General features: G+C 51.0%; 1 protein-coding gene across 2 annotated transcripts in view; it reads left to right on the plus strand.

Moving 5' to 3' along the window:
- DDC (dopa decarboxylase) overlaps positions 1 to 17,300 on the plus strand; it is an 82,485-nt gene that overhangs the window by 47,706 nt on the left and 17,479 nt on the right. For both annotated transcript variants that reach the window (XM_007178347.2, XM_007178348.3), the window contains exons 7-9: positions 2,540 to 2,606; positions 7,819 to 7,913; positions 12,492 to 12,559. In XM_007178347.2, the coding sequence (XP_007178409.1) occupies positions 2,540 to 2,606; positions 7,819 to 7,913; positions 12,492 to 12,559 (230 nt within the window). The remainder of the gene's footprint in view (positions 1 to 2,539; positions 2,607 to 7,818; positions 7,914 to 12,491; positions 12,560 to 17,300) is intronic.

Raw genomic sequence — 17,300 nt, forward strand, 5'->3', positions numbered from 1 at the left:
ATCGTTCTAGACACACTCCTGTGTACACATTAATAGAAAATAATTTTAACAACAATTTCATAATTTTTAATGTTTAGGTGTAATTTTAAAAACAGAAGGTATGGCATTTATTTCCATTAGAATTTAGCTGAGGAAAATGAGATGAAACTGAAGGAATTGCGAAACTACAGAAACGTCATTCCTAAGAGACTCTTAAAATTGAGAAAATAAATTACAAGTGGTATTAAGAAGGTTTAATCATCCTTTGGTTTTTTGAAGCTACATGGTTTATGACATAGACAAAGCATTTTAAGAGTTCCATGCTCTACCTACCAAACTAGGCCCCTTAGACAAAGCATTTTAGTATTCAGTTATATTTTGCAAACACCAGAGAAAAATGGCTCACTGACTTGGATTCCCACTAAGTCATTTATCCTGTCAAGATGAAGCAGACGTGGAGAATGCTTGGCATTTGGACCAGGGAGGGGATGGGCACAGAGGCAGGGAGGAAAGGGGCTGAGAAGCCACAGGAAACGTTGAGGCAGGAAGGTCTACACCCGCAGACCTTAGGGTCTGGGCAGGTCCTGGTCTAGTGCATTTGTGTTGTAAGTGAGAAAACAAAAACCCAGCAGGTGCCAATGTGATGCAGAGCTGGGCCTCCATCCCCGGCCTTTTTGCCCCAAATGCTCAGCTTCAGTATCTGTGTATTCATCTTGCCTTTTTATTTTCTGTGTTGCTGATGCCTGGATGTCTTAAGGACCTTGCTGACCCTGGAGGTCTAGACAGTTCCTGGAGAGCTGAAAGGCAAGTGAGCCTTTCCTAAGCAAACCAGCCACTCGGAGCCCACAAACCCTGGCCACCTCCCCTTTATGAGTCTCTCACACTCCAGGCCACACTTCTCCTTCCCTGATCCCCCCAGAGCCAAGGACCAGACAACCAGGGCAGTCCCTGTGCCTCACAGCCTGCTGAAATAATCTGAAATAAGTCACACTTGTCAATCCTAAGCCTGCCTGCTCTGCCTCACCTGTTCCTTTCTGCAGGGAACCCATAGTTCCCGCCCACCTTTTCCCTTCCCTCTGCCTCCTGACTGACCCTGTTGCTTCCCTGTGTGACTCTGCATGGCATGGCATCCCCTCTCCCCATGGGTATAACGAGCTATCTTTTTAGTGGCAATATCCTCCCAACCTGTTGTCCTCGCCACACCTGAAAAGCAAAGCAACACTCTCTGTTGCCCAGGTGACTGTGTCAGCTGAGCCATCACAGAGCAGAACCCATGCCTCCCTGACCAGAGCACTTTGACTCTCTCTGCAAGACACATTTGGTTTTCAGGTCACACGCAGGTGGTTGCAGACAAAATGCACCAGAGAGGCCTCCCACTGGGTTCTCGGGTTTCCTAGCTTGCGTGTTTCCGACCCCTGTGTCTCTCTTCTCAGGGCACAGAGCATTGCTGGGGGCTCCATAAAGGCCACACAGATTGAATGAAATTTCACAGCCTTATCACATTGAAAGAATAATTTCATTATCCAGACTGTACCCGCCATTGTAAATCAATTAGGCTCTTTGGTTTTGGAAACATAAGATGCTTTTTGATCATTTGGAGAGCGTTTGCATGCAGCAAATGTTTCAGCACCTATTCTGTGCCAGCAAAGTGTGAGTTCCTAGCAACACAAAGAAATAAGACGTAGACCCTGGTTTCAAGAGTTTCATGGGTCAGGAGGGAGAGACAGCTTCGTGAGTGGGAATTTACAAGTCGGGTGCGCAGGTGTGATCACAGAGCTGCAGGGCGCTCAGGGAGCAGAAGTGAGAGGGCAGAGAATTCCCAGCCACATCTCCCAGCTGGGTGACCAACTGTCCTCAAAGCTTTCTCGGGACACCCTTTAAGAATTATTTTCAGGATCGTGAATTTCCTTAGGAGAGCAAAGCTTCATCTTCTGAGGGTTGAAGTTAATCTTTGGGAACAGTATCATTCAGAGAGAAGGGCAGCAGATGAAAGCCAGTGAGTGATGCTGTTGGTCAAAGTCTGAGCTGACCCGGAGGCTGATGCAGAAGAAGCATCCCACGAGGTCTGGAGTAGCCCCAGACAGGCCGATGACGTGTGCCTCATTCTGTGTGCTTGCTCTGCACACACACACACACACACACACACACACACACACTCAGCTAAGAAAATCCAGACTCCCTACTTCATGGAAGGAAGGATATCCTTACAGTCAATATATACACTTCTATCAATAAAGCAGAACACAGGGAATGCTGTTCACATGGTCCAGGCCTTCATTCCCGTCCCTCGGCATCCCGGGAAATCTGTGCCAGTGCCCTTTGTAATCTCACAGCCTAGTTTTCTGTTACCAGCTCTGTTTCTCTCAACCTGTTGTGATGCTTCCATGCAAAAATTAAATACATATCCACAGACTCACCTCTCCATCCAGCACACGTTCAGCCAGCGTGTGGATTCAGGCTCTGGGCCCCATCTGGGTAGGGGTGGTAGCTGTGTGTGTGTGGAGGGTACGGCAGTGACTACGATGCAGGGCTGAAAGGACCTCTGCTTCCTGCTCTCCAGGTGGTGGCCACGCTGGGGACCACGTCCTGCTGCTCCTTTGACAACCTCTTAGAAGTGGGTCCCATCTGTGAGTATCTGATTACAATTTTCTTTTGGAAAATGTTCTCAATATCTGGGGACTTCAGTAGACTGCCTCTTTGGTCTCTCCTTCATAATATTAACTTCATATCGTAATGTAGTATATAAAATGTAATATAATTATATAGTAATAAAATATATTAATATAATATTAACATCGTTAAACTTATTGCAAGATAGTTTGCCAAACTCTTCTCGTGTTTACAGTGACACAAACCACCTTAGCTTGAACCCCATAAACTCAGAATTCGGGCTAATTGGACAAAAGCTAAGCTTAGCTGTACCGACACACTATTGGTAAGAAAACTGTAACAGTGATGTCAGATTACAAAGGCTGTGTTGCCCCCGGTGGAGGAGAATCAGCTCTTCAGACTCTCAGAGGGTCGCGTGTGTGATGGCAGGAGAATTTTCTGTCCTTGGAGTCGGTCTTCCAGCATCTTTTTTTGCCTTTTTGGAATTCCTGAATATAATTGAGCAAATTAAAGTGATTAAGCAAATCAATATGAAAAAACTGGATTTCTCCCAAGAAGAGTGTGTGCTTCGTGTGTTTGCCGGGCCACCTCACCTCCGCCCTCACTGGAGCACTGAGGTTTTCTCCAAGAGACCAGAATTCAGAGAATTCAAAGGTGAGCCGTGAATAAGCAGCTTCTTTAAGCTGAGGCCCTGGGAACTCAGCAGGCCCAGGAGGTTTTCTGTGGCCAGAAAGCCTTTCCTCGGGCAGGGGTCCTGGCTTGTGACCCACCCCTCCTCTGTCCTCGGGGCAGGAGGGCCAGTGCCACCGCTGCAGGCGGAGCTGCTGCCCCGGGAAGGGGAGGGCCGGGTGGCAGGAGTCATCGGAAGGGTCTGGGTGTCTCGTGGCCGAGCTGTGGCTTGTGCCACTGGGACCTGGCTCGCTGCCCGTCTGTGGAACGCCAGCGGTCTCTCGCCTCTCCTCACCTGGGTCTGCCTGTGGACCACGCTCACGGGGTGTGGGAGTGGACCCTCTCTCCCCCGGTGTGAGTGAAGGCTGATGGAGTGGGCTGGGCAGGCCTCCGACACAGGCGGCCGTGGTGCAGCCCGGGCCACCCTTGAGGCCGCGTGCCTCAATTCTGAGCTGCGTCCCCATCTGTGAAGTAGAGATGGAAACAACGTTTATTGTAAAGCGATGGGATTCTGAGTGGACGAGTTAATGCACGGAGAGGGTGCGAGACAAGAGCGAGAGAGGAGTATTCGTGCTCTGGGGGACGTGGAGCTGGTGGCCGGTCGGTCACGTGGCCGCTGGTGTGGCCTGGCCCGTTCCCATGGGCTCCCCCACTGTGACCGTGGCAGATGTCTGTCCAAGCAGCTGGCCGGAGGCGGGGCTGCAGGGCTGGGGGGGCTGGGAGCCGGGGAGGAGGGACAAGCCAGTCGTGGCTGCAGCGGCGGCCTCACGAGCTGCAAACCCTGGTCCCAGGCCAGGGCGCTGAGCCCCTGGACTCAGATGTCAGGCCGGGAACTGGACGTCCTGGCCCGCGGCCGGCTGATGTCACTCCAGGGCCGTCGGATTAGAGGGCCGGGTCCCCTGCCGGGCACAGCGCACATGGTCCTGCCGCCCCAGCGCTGGCTGTCCTGGTGTCCTGGGGCTCCCCCTGCTCCCGGGTCTGGGGTGGTGCATATGGTGCCAGATGCCGAGGCTCTTCTGGGCAGGCGTGGCGAGTGCCGCAAAGCTCCCCTCGCGGCCGAGGTTTATCCACGACGTCGATTTGGACAGTTCCGTTCATTACCAGCCATGCTCTTGCTAATCATCGGTGGTGACTTCACGGTGAATGAGCGCCTTTCACCTGCTTCCCCTCCTCTGACGTCATTTACTTGAGTCGCCAAATGTTTAGCACCCTTTAACTTCAGACAGGCCCAGGCCCGCCTCGTTCTACCGTGTGATTGGACTACACCATTAAAGTAATTCAGGTTATTTATTTGCGCGTGACCAAGAGGGTACATCAAAACTCGGTTTTCTCCCAACTGCTGCTTTAGGAAAGACACTTTCTGCTGAGCTGCTTTCCAAACAATTTGCCAGAGAGACTGTTTCAGTTGGTCCTCTTGGACCGGTCAGTGGAATTTCCCGGCAGATTTTATTGAGAACAGGGTGAGAAACAGAAAGCAGAGAGTTGCAGGTAGACAGGCAGGCGGTGTGAAAGTGGGAGTGGGGGTCCCAGGGGTGTGGCAGGGGGAGGGGTGCCTGGCAGGGATGCAGCAGATGATGCAGGAGGTCTGGCTGCTCCCGTCCACGGGGGCCTCGGAAGGAAACAGGCAAGGCAGTGGGGGCCCGAGAGGGACAGGGGCTGCCCCTTCCCTCTTGGACGCATCAGAAACCTCCCCGTCGAGGCGGCCTTGCCTGCGTGCTGGGTGGGCCTCGTCCTGGGGCATGCGACTCCTGTGCTCTGGCCTTGGGGTCTCAGTGACCCCTGACCCCTACAGATACCCGCCGTATTCGGTGGGCACGGAAGGCAGGCTGTGCTGTCGGCCGATCACACGTTAAGACTTGGGATGCGGCGGTGGCGCTGGAGGCTCTTCCCCTCCCTGTGGACAGAGGGGAAGCCCATTGGGAATCCACTCCCCACGGGCGTCTGGAAGTTCCTCCCGCAGGGGTTTTAGGCCAACTACGCGGTTAGAGGGAATCCAGTCCCTCAAAGTCTGTCCTTGGTCCTGACACCAGCTCCAAGGTCAGGGCTTCCAACACTTCCCTCAGGTTTGATGCTCCACACCTGACAGCATACTTGTGGTTACGGTTTATGGCAGGAGGAGGTGCCTGGGGCAGAGTGGGGAAGGGTCCAAACCTGGGGCTTCGGTCGTCCTCTCCTGTGAGGTCACCCTGGGTCCCCCCCACCAGCCCTGATGCGTGACAGTAGGCCCAGAGAGTGGGCCCTCCCTGCCAGGGAAACTTGCCGGGCCTTCGGTGTCAGGGTTTGTACTGGGCTGTGTCACACACCGGCCGGGAGGCTGTCCTCCTTCCCCAGCCCCTCCCAGACGTCCAGCTCATACCTTTAGTTCCCAGCCCTCCACGACTTAGAACTGACATGGAATGGCCATCTGGGGGCTGCAACTCCTCTCAGGCCGGGCCTTCCAGGGGCTAGAGGTCCCCTCCCTGGAGCCGAGGGCAAAGGCCAGAGCTCTTCTGGGATAAGGCTAGTTCTCTCTGCCACCTTCTTTCTGGTGCCCCGTTTTCGAAACCCTGAGTGGCCCCCCCATCATTCCCCACCCACTGCCCCTCCTGGATCTCCCGTACCCTCTGGAGTGACAGAGCCTTGGGGGCTGACATTGTTACAGCCCCGTCCTGGGGGTTCAGGGTCAGACCTCCTCTCCTCTGTCTGTCCCGGGGTAGGCCCGGCTAAGGTAAGGGGTTGTGGGTTTTACTGTGTTACAAGCATCCCTCTCTCAGGGTGAGGGCCGAGGGGGAAGGGGAGCCCGTCTGCAGCTCCCAGACTCCATCCCCTCCTCCAGCCCTCACGGCTCTATCCCTCCTGCCTTGTCTGCCTGACCCTTCGCTGCTCAGTCCTGAGCCGGAGGCAGTCAAACTCCACCCAAGTGCCTCCATCAGAAAATGCAGCTCCCCTTAGCGGCTCCCACGGCCCCGAGGAGAGCACAGACCTGCCTTGAGATTTTGTGTCTATCCTGCACGTGAGTCTGAAGCATCTCCCTCCCCTCAGCGGGTCTGAGCTGTAGCAGCAACAGATGACAGCACTGCTGCAGCGGTGACGGCCGTCCTGTCCTTTCCTGATCCCCCTTCTCCCTTCCTGGCTCACGGCCACATCCATGGGGGGCTCCACGGGTGCCTGGGGAGGCTGGTCTGAGTGCAGCACTGAACCCGTAAAACGTGCTTTAGGATCTCACTCAGCGTGCCTCTGTGGCAATATCACCACCCCCGGACACATTTGATCTTGATCCAGCCAAAGGCTTCATCCCTTCCATCCTGAAGATCAAACTGAATCGAGGCTTTGAATGGCCTCTTCTGTCCTTTATCAGCAGAGCTCAGAGCCACCCCTCACTCCTCACAGCGTCGTGCGTGATGAATCAGCCTCACACACGCAACAGTGAACCGTGAATCCATCCACCAGCACAAATGCAGGTGCCGACGGACCCCTGCCAGGGCGCCCTGACCTGGCGCTCCCAGGGCAGCTCCGCCCCCGTAAGGGAAGGACGCCCACCCCTTGCTGCAGACCCACAACCTCTCCTGCTTGCGCATTTCACGGCCGTGGGGAGCCTACAGCACAGAGGCAGGAAATAATCACGGGGATCCCGTTGCTCCTCACTGAGTCTGTCCTAGTGTCGTGACGGGCACGTACGAGTGTTACCTAGTTTGTCCCTCAAGGTCTGGGTGCTGTTTCATCTCCATTTGCTGAGAGGGGAACGAGCTTGCAGGAGGGCAGTAAGACCACACGGCAGCTGGGTGGCTGGAGATGGGAGTTGAGTCCAGATACGCTCGACTTGAGGGAGCACATTTATTTTTTATTTTACTTTTTTTTGGCTGCACCATGTAACATGTGGGATCTTAGATCCCTGACCAGGGATCGAACCCGTGTCCCCTGCGGTGGAAGCTCGGAGCCCTAACCCTGGACCGCCAGGGAAGTCCCGAGGGACCATATTTAGACAGGACTCTATCCCAGCTCAAAGTCAGGCAGGTGCCCTTCCCGCGAGACTTTTCCAGTACCGCTGGAACACAGAAATCACATTCATGAAGGGAGCCGAGAATGATTTCAGGAAGCGTAAAGCAGGTGACTGAACTTCCTGGGGGGGTGGAGAGACCAGTGTGGACTGCGTGGTCCCAGCCTTAAGAGATGCTTGTGGGAAGGACTTCAGAGCCAAGAGAATCGAGGAGAAAGTTCCCCGAGGGCGAGGCGGGGAGGGCAGAGCACGGCACCTACCTGGAGTAGATGTGGGTGGACGGGCTGGTGGTGTGGGGTAGGCTGGTCCCTTGGAGCTCTGCTGGGCGTGAGGGTCAACGCCGAGAGTCAGGGGTTCCCCTCACCTCCACACGTTCTCTGAGTTCTGGTCCCCGTGCCGGGCACCGTCGGGGCCAGTAGCACACGGCCTCTGCCTCAGAGTCACTGCTTGTCAGGGATGCAGACATCAGGCCAACAAACGCTCTTGACAGACTGTATTTGAGAAGATGCTGGGCTGGGGCAGGTGCCCTGACGCCGGGATGAGGGCGGCCCTCCGAGTGCTCACGGGTCGCTTCTGGGCTTCAGGTCACGAGGAGGACGTGTGGCTGCACGTGGACGCTGCCTACGCGGGCAGCGCCTTCATCTGCCCCGAGTTCCGGCATCTTCTGAATGGAGTGGAGGTGAGTGTGCTCTTCCACAAGAGCGTGTTTAGAAGGTATCCTGTGACCAGTGACTTCTCCTTACAAGGGTGTGACATTGATATTTTTTACCACTGTGGTTCGTTGCAGCAAATGACTTCCAAACCAGTTTCTGTGATGGGTGGAGGTCACACTTCCTTGTGACAAGGGGTGAGAACCTTCCCGATCATACAGCCTTGTCTTCTCAAAATACACCTGATGTTTACACTATTTGTCTGCAAATCCTGATAGGATAGAGTTTAGCTTACAAACGGTGGGAAACTGTTTAGGAAGAAAATAAAATCTGAATGCGTGTCAGATCAAGGGATAATTTTTTAAAAAACAACCTGCGATTCCATTTGATCTGGATCAATAGTCATGTTCTGATCATACAACTGTGCATGATGTTCACTTTCACTGAGATGGAGAAAACGGCCACTGGTGCATTTAAATGTCCTGAGCACTTTCAGAATTTGGAAAACATGGCCCGTAATGCCAGCTAAAGCATCTGCTTCTTTTGAGAAACAGCAACCAAAACGATCGACAGATGCTCTGCTTCTCCAGGGTGCAGACTTGACACTAAGTGATGATCTTAGGGGTGGGCCCTGATCAGTTGTTTCAGGCTGGAACCGGGTTTCACTGTTGGCAGCTCATGGGGCAGGAAGTTCCTCCTTGCCAGGGACTCAGATGTACATGCAATGAAGGGTCCAGGGTGGCAGACTTTGTCAGTGAGCGGGGGAAGAGGGTAGTAAATCAACGGAGGCCAGTAATGACTTCGTGCTCAGAGGCGGAGGTTTCTCGAGACCTTGACCTCACGAGGTGCAAGGATCAAGGGCGTGGTCTTGGGCCTTGGACAGCCTGCTTGCATCCTGGCTTTGCCCTAGGACCAGCCATGTCCCCTCGGGCAGGCTAGTATCCTCTCCCCACCTCACAAGATGGATTTCGTAATCATGCCTCCTTTGAAGGGTTGTTTTAAGGATCAGAGGAGTTAACCATATTTAAAGGGCTAAGAAGCAGCGTCTGCATACAGCAAGCAATGCACACATTCCACACCATTATCATTTTTCACCACGACCTGGAGAGACCATCCCTCCAAACCTCCCTCTGCCCTCTTGCCTGCCGCCGATCAATTTTCTAGTGACTAATTTGGATTCTCATAACACCATAATACCAGCAAAGTGGGTGTCAGAGGTATAGAATACAAAATTCCCATCTTTGGGATGAATAATGCCTTTATCACTAATGAATGAAGGCGCAGTCTGGTTTATATCTCCCTCACATCCATCCATTTATTCACTCATTCATTCAATAATTACTTATTGATCACTGAATGTGTGCGAGGGCTTAGATCAATCCTCAGCGGGTAAATAGAGCTTCCAGAGACCTCTGGAAACATTGGGAAGGGGTGTAGTACATGAGAAGTTCTGGTAACGGGAAGCTCACACTGGCCCCTTATAGTTCATGGCTGGTAGCTAGTTAGGTGGGTGTTTGGTGCTAGGAAGTGAAGAATAAATCTCTGTACCATGTAAATACCTTTCGTTGTGGTCCTGTGGTCTTGTGTGTGACGATACACATCACTGGGGATGTCTGTCCCTATGGTCTCCAGGGACCAAGGGCAAAGTATTCATCTGGGATGTATGTGCCCCTCCCAAGGCCTGGTCTTTTCTAACTCTGAGTATCAGGTGTAGAATTTCACGATCTGTCCCCCTTACACTCTTCTCTTCCTCATGAACCCACAACTCGAGGTTTCACTTTCATGGGGGTGTCCAATTGTCAGACCACCCCAGTGGTGGGGCTGCAGTGAGATCCTATCAGCAGCAGACAGGATTTCATACCCAGCCATGAGTCATTGCCATCTGTCCTCCTGTGGCCACTGGTCCCTGGGCTGGGAGGGCCCGCTGCTCAGCTGGCAGATAACGGGTGCAATATCCTGTCTGGCCCGGCCCTTCCCTGCAGATAAGAACCTTCCTCTCCATCAGCAGGAAGAAAACGTCGCAGTGGGTAATGAAAGACGTTTACACAGATCAGCCCCCAGGAGGGAACTAATAAAATGCCTAGCAAACAAAGCCCCTTCTTTCACCTTCTGTTTCCCATTATCAACAAATGAAACTTGTCATTTCCTGTCTCTTTCTCAATATTGCTCTTATTGGAACCTCGAGGGAAATGAATCTGCTCTCCCAGAGCGGGCGGACAGGTGAGGTTGCCGTTGGTGACCACGCATCTCCCTGTCGGCCCCTCCTGGCTACCCCCTCCCCCTTCCCTCGTTGGGATGGAGAAGAGGTGTCCCACAGCCTTGGGGAGACTTCGAAGCTTCCCCACTACGAGGTTCCTCCCAGCTGGGGCCTTGCCATGGCCGCTGCCATCATTCTGCTTCAATTATAGATGCAGCCATGTGGCCTCCAGGGGGACCCAGGTCCTGTTCATCAGCCAGAGGATAAGCCAAGAGCCAGCGCTCTGAGAATCGTAAGAGCTCGCCACTTGTGATGGCTCAGTGAAAACGCAGACTGCCCTCCTTGGCCAGTCTTGGTGGTTGAAATCTCTCATTTTTCTACTTGAAAATGGGATGACACTTGAACTTGAACCTAGAGCCAGCTGTTGGCAGTTGTTACCACTGGCATCCAGGGAGGGACCCTGTTACTATTATGAGTACAATGAATGTGGATGGTGTCTATAGAAATAAAGAAGAAAACATTTAGATAGATGGGAACAGTTGTTGATCTATTACATCAATGTTGGTAAAAGAACCAACGATTAAATGAAAAAAATGGGCTGATCCTGATTACTGTAGATTAGCTATGAAATTTTCACTTTCCCATTGCTGATCATGATACATATATTCTGAGAACTTTGCTAGTTCATAAAGTTGAGGAAACTTATGCATAAAGTGTTTCCCAGGCCAAATCGGTCCAATTGTCTGACATAGCACCTGTGAATTAAAATTTTGATGATTCCGAATTGTCTAGTAGTTTGAAATGTGGATAAATTTTATGTGACTTCAGACTATGCAAATTTGAAAGCATGCAAGATAAGCCATGAATAACATCTCATTTTATGTGGAAAAGTAGAACTGTGAATCCCCCCAATTAAAAATGAATTGGGACTCACAGTTTCAAAGCAGGCAAGCGCCCCCAGATATGAGCTGTGTTTGTGTTGCTGCCAGGGTGGGTCTCCTCTCGATGATAGAAACTTCCCATGACCTTTGTCAGGGTCGGGCTCCGATTATGCTTTGAAATTCTGCGTATTTTAAATTATCCAAGGTCCTCGAAATGCATCCCTTGATCCAAATGTGATAGCCCTACACCAAATTAGGATTAACAGATACATAATAGGAAGGCTCTAGATACTATCTCATTCCAATCCCTCACCTATAAATTCCTGTAGAAAAATGTTGCTGCCATATCAGTAAACAAAGGATGTTGCAGCCATCAAGCCATCACATTACAGCCGCCCTGAAAGTGAGCCCTGAGGGAACTCAGGATGAGAAAGCACAGGCCACTGGTCCCAGGTAGCTGAGGTGCCCATCAAAGGGATGATTTCAGTGAACCCAGACTCTTGCATCTTCCCATAGATGCATAGAAAAGCGCTAAATTCCTTCACTGGAGCTGTCTGGTTTTCTTTAATTAACAGTAATCTCTTGATGTTCCGACTACCTGATCTTTGTTGCAAAAACCCCTCTGTATCCTGGCCCCCCCCCCTTGCCTCTTCAGAGCAGTCCCTCAGAGCTACCTGAGATGCTGTCTTCCGGGCTTGAAGTTCTCGGAAAGTCCGCCAAACAAAGCATAACTCAACTTTTAGGTTGTGCGTTTTTTTCGGTCGGCAGCCTGGTACCCTTCACGTCCAGCGGACCTCAGCGTCGCTCCGGTTCTGTGGGTGTCTCTCTGCAGGGCGCCCCCTCCCCCGAAGCACATCCCAGCCCGGCTCAGCCAGTCCCTTCCCTCCGCCTCTGAGCGGGGGGCCAGCTTGAGGGCTACCTGGCGGTCGTTTTCGTATGGCCCAGGGACTGTTCTCTTGCCAGGTCTCCCCGCTTAACCAGAGCTGCAGGAGGTCAGTAGCCATTTTCTCACCACGTGGTTCCCTGGGCCACCACCTGGCTGGCTTTACAACCACGGAGCAGCGACAGTCTCAGAGTTTGCGCTGGACGGTTTCTGCGTCACCCTGGGGAGCTGCACTGAAGAGTTTGTGGCTGTGATTGCACGCCTTCCCCACGAAGCAGAACTCCCATCCAGGCCACACGGACAGGCGGTTGTGCCCGGAAGCCAACCCCGATACCCTGGCTCCAAAGCTCTCTTCCTCCCCTTGCGCTTCAGCCCAGAATCAGATCCATATTAGCTTCATGTTTCACGAGATAGGATTTGAAAAGGAAAGAAAAGAGGCTCAGGTAGGAGCGGTGGCTGCCCAGACCTTCCCAAGTGCCCTCGAGCCCCAAACCCCACGGTTCAGCTGCTTCCCTTCTCCTCTGTCTGGTCACGCTGGTTTTCATTTGAGACTGCAAACTGTTAATTACTATGTATGAGGTCGTGTTTTATAGCTAAACGTTAATAACTGAAGTGTTTTCTTTTTGTTGTTATTATTCCTTGGCAGTATGCAGATTCATTTAACTTTAATCCCCACAAATGGCTCTTGGTGAATTTTGACTGCTCTGCCATGTGGTAAGTTGCCCTGTTCATTAGATGTCAATTACCCTGCAATTACACTGCTCCTTAGAATAGTTGATATGAAAGAAACCTGGCAGGTGAGGTACCATTGCTGGCGGAGCACATACATCACTTACTGCTTGCCTGCATTTCTGAGCCATGGGTGGAATTCTTGCTACATCTTACCCTGTTGTACGCTGTTATCTAGAACATATTGGCACAAGAAGAGAGGATAACAGAGAAAATCTCTGGTCTAATCTCTCTAGCATTAATAAAAAACAGTGCTTAGTAACCTTAGCACATATTTCTAAATCATTTGCTGCTGTGTTTTTATTCTTAAATGTTTAATAAATCTAAGTCTATATGCTTAAAAGCATTTGCTAAGGAAAAATAAAAGTAATTCTATTTTCTAAGCAGTTCCCTGAAAATTCTTTCCAGCAGTACCGGCATCACATTGGTTATCTCTAGAGCAAGAAAAAAGAATTCCAGACTTCCAAAATGGAAGTGGTTGATATTTCACTACATGGATAATATTTAAAGAAATGCTGGTGACTGGGAGTGGAATGGGATTTCTAGAAACTAGTTCTGAGTTTTTTAGAGTAAGAAGGTGGTTAATGAATCTTGAGATCAAGAGGCTTTGCATGAATTTTGTGCAAAATTGTTCACTGTGTAATTAAGTGAATGGTTTTCCACCTTAGAAAGGTGAGGAAAGCAGCTCTCACATAATCCGGCTAAAGTCAGTTCACCAAATAATCAGTTTCCCTTGAACTCTATCTAAAGATAAACTACATGTTCAGTGCTTCCCTTCTGTTTAAATCAAATTCACTTTTTTGTCAGTCTTTGACCCGAACTCTGATACATGATTTTAAAACCCATTCATATCTGTTCTGGGCTACAGTTTTTCTGACATGTTAATAAGAACTGATAAAAGCTACAGCTTTTATGAATGTTAGTATTCTTGTGGTTGCGTTTGTCTATTTTACCTGGATTGGAACACTTTAAGGATAGTTTATGCAGCGTGTCAAAACTCCCTTTTTTCAAACTTTAATTCGGGTTGAGATGTCATTCTGTTTTGCTGGGGTATTGGGTCAGGTACAAACACTGTCCAAGGGAGCTGACAGGTGGGTTGTGGGTCCAGAGCACCCAGCTGGCGTGGGGCCGGCAGGGGTCCCCAAGGCCTCTGTTCTGTGAGGAGGGGGCTGGCCTCAGAGCAAGTTAACTGGCAGCTAAGGGGTCCTTAGCTAAGGGATCTGGCAGAGAAAAGCCACAGAGCCGGCCTGGACAGACCAGCTGACGGCTGATGGGGGATGGAGCGAGGTGACCCCAGAGGGGCTTGTGGTAAGCCGTGATGTTCCACTCATTTCCTGGGTAAAATAAGAGCAAAAACGGATGTACAAGGAGCCCCCATAAGTGCAGGCTGCCATCATCACACGCGATTTAACCGAAGTCACTGCCCCCCGAGGCAGCCTGGCAAGGAAGACACTGACGTCGCTGCCCCCTCTTCCTGATGGGGAGACTGCAGCTGTCGGGGCCCACTGACGTGTGCCCCAAAAGCTGAGATGTGATGAGGATGAATACAATAAATGTAGCATCTGCCTTTGCATCCAGAAAGCCAGGGAGCAAGCTAAGGGTGAGAGAAAACGTGCTTTACCCGTGGCCTTTCCCAGAGCCTGGTGTGACGGCCAAGGCTGCTGGAAGGTGCAGCCAGAGCTGGGGGGCTGTGTGTTAATCTGTCTCAGACGGGTCCCTTCTGGCATCTTCTGTTCAGGACCAGCCCGTAGAGGGGGATTTGGCAAAGGGGAGGTGACGTACGGGAGGAGACGGGAAATGTAGGGATGAGGCCATGTCGTTTGGAGACGGAAAACGGACCTGAGCGTTATGAGCCTGTAGGAGAAACTTACACATGAGCCACGAGACACAAGAGCAGCCTCCAGTATTTGAAATTTTGCCAAAGAGAAGGGTGATTAGTTGTCCCCTCGGAGTCGGGAATTGAGGGGTGGGAGGCAATACTTAAGGAGCCTCCCACCTGCCTGTGGGTTTGAAAGGCTAAATAAATAGAGTAAAAATTTAAATTATAATAGAGGATGTACCTTCTCTCTCCTGAGCTATTGAGGTCCTGGCCAGAGCGATTGTCAAGGGTTTTGAGGTGATTTCACACATCTGGGAGAATCAGGTCTCTCCCAAACCCAGGGGTTCGTCCCACGATATGGTAATGATGACATGCATATTGATTGATGGAATTTGATCTTGAAGGATTCGTGTTTTAACATAAAAATTACCCATGTCTACTATTTTGGGCGCTGTGCTTATATTACCTTGCTAGGGCTGCTGTAACAGAGTACCACATGCTGCGCGGCTTAAAAAACAGAAATCTAATTCTGGAGTCTAGAAGCCCGAGACCAAGGTGTCTGCAGGGCTGGTTCTTCCTGAGGCCTCTCTCCTCAGTGTGTAGACGGCCTTCTTCTCCCTGGGTTTTCATATGGTTGTCCCTCTGTGCATGTCTGTGTCCAAATTTCCTCTTCTTAGAAGGACACCAGTCTTATGGGATCAGGGCCCAGACACATGACCACATTTTAATTTAATTACCTCTTTGAAGACCCTGTCTCCAAACACAGTCACTTTCTAAGGTACCAGGGGTTAGAACTTCAATGTGTAAATTTTGGGGGTGCTGACACACTTCAGCCCGGAATAGTGCTGATAAGAAATTACTAGTTAAAGCCAGAAGGCTAATATTTAGGGAATTAACCCAGGTCAGCTTACTTTAAACCCTATAATCTTAATTATGCCACCTACTACTTTCTGATTTTTTGATTCTTATCAAACGTAGGTTTTCCTCTGACCCCACTGCACCAAGCACCCCTTCCCTGCAAAGAAGTTCTCTCTCCTTGCCCACAGGGGCGTGTTGAGCACTGCCCAGCTTGCGGGGTGCTCAGCACAAGGTCCTTTACACACCCGCCCAGACCCCCACCCCAGGGGTTGCCCTGGGTGATGCTAGTGAAGCAGCCTCTGCAACTGGGGGCAGCCCCGTCCAAACCGAGACCTACAAGGAGAAGGGAAGGTCAGGATTTAGTTGGAAAGCATTTTGTTTTGAGCGCTGTTGACTGAAACCAGAGCACTATCATTCCTGGACTCGAGAAGTCTCAGCCATGGGATAGAGTTTTCAGTCAATAAAATACAACCGAAGGAAACTGAGAACCTGAATGAAATCAAGTCTAGTCCAGTGCAAACCGAGATCCATGGGGTGAGGAGGTGCAGGGCGGGGAAGGGTTTGGGAAGATAGAGGGGAGAGGTTTAGGGGAGAAGCATGGGGAGCTGGGGGTAGAGAGGGGTGTGCGGGCGAGACCCCTTGATCGGCCCCTTTGTTCATTGCCCAGAAGCCTGTCTGATGAAGTGGCGTCTGACAGAGGGCACGTGAGGAGGGTCCAGGCAATGCGGACCTGCGGGGGTGTGGGGCAGCGGCCAGTGCAAAGGCCCTGAGACGCAGGTGTGCACAACAGCAAACTCAGAACAGGTGACAGCTACTGAAGGTGGTTTCCTGTGGTCCATGTAGGTTTAAATTCCTTTTAAATAAGCTGCCCACATTTAGAAGTTGGTGTTTTTACATAAACATGCAATCTTCCAATATCTCATCCATTACTGAGCGCCTTTAAAGCATCATTTCTGCCAGTCTGGGATGCTGGGGCATCCTCCCCACCTGGCACAGCCCCGTGGCCAGCCTGGCCCTGTGCACCTGTGAGTGCCAGGCTCCTCGAGCAGGCACACGTGAAGGATTATAGTTGCTCTCCAGATACTTCTGGTTTGAGGAAATGATGTACCAAGTTAAATCACAGCACCAGATTCTGTGAAGAAGTGAGATGTAAACCTAAGGTCTTGGGCTGTGTGGAGAGAATTCCCCCTGCCCTTGCTGGAATGGGCAAAGCGAATGCACCTAAACCCTCATCCAGGGGTGCCTGATTCTTCCGTTTACAGCAGTAATGATGCTTCGAGTACAAATTTTACATTCAAGATATTACCTGCTAGTAGGCGGCCTTTTGCTTTCTCCTACACCACCTCACCTAATCCTATTGCAGCCTTACTGGTATAGGAATTATCGTCCCTCATCCAGATGAGGCAACTGGAGTTCTGAGACGTGCATGGGTTTGCTAACGGCACACAGCCATCCATGCTAGACCCATGTGTCTGATGCAACAGGGGTAAAGGTACAAAAACTATAACTGAGCAAAGAGAGTCAGATACAGAATTATGTATCTCCCAGGATGCAAACGAAGACATGCACACAAAGCAATATCCATTTTACAAACACACAGCTAAACAAAAGGACGCACAGAGAACACGTTGGAATTGTCCCAGATGGATACAGAAGAAATCGGAGAATGAGAGCTGTTTTTAGTGTGAATGAGGCAAAATTGGGCCCTGATTCTATGTCCACTTTTATTCAAATCTGACTCTGATTCCAGTTTCTCTCTGAATACTGAAAACAGTCCTGGATTTTAGCCCTGGCACATACAGCCTCAAGTCCAAAGGAGAATGAATGGACCACAGCATTCCTCTCCTGTTTCAAGGCAGCTACCCCTTCGCCTACCTGAGCTGAGGGTCCACTGAACAAGCTGGGCCCAGGTTGGGGACCCCTGTGTGTTTGCAGAGGTTGTAAGCGAGCCTTGCGGCCTGGTGACAGGGAGCAGGGAGAGAAGGATGGCTAAGAGTCTACTCAGAGGCTTTTTTGCCCTGTTCTGAAAATCCAGGGAATCACATACAT

The sequence above is a fragment of the Balaenoptera acutorostrata genome, chromosome 7 (genome assembly GCF_949987535.1).
Source record: "Balaenoptera acutorostrata chromosome 7, mBalAcu1.1, whole genome shotgun sequence".
Lineage (NCBI taxonomy): Eukaryota > Metazoa > Chordata > Mammalia > Artiodactyla > Balaenopteridae > Balaenoptera > Balaenoptera acutorostrata.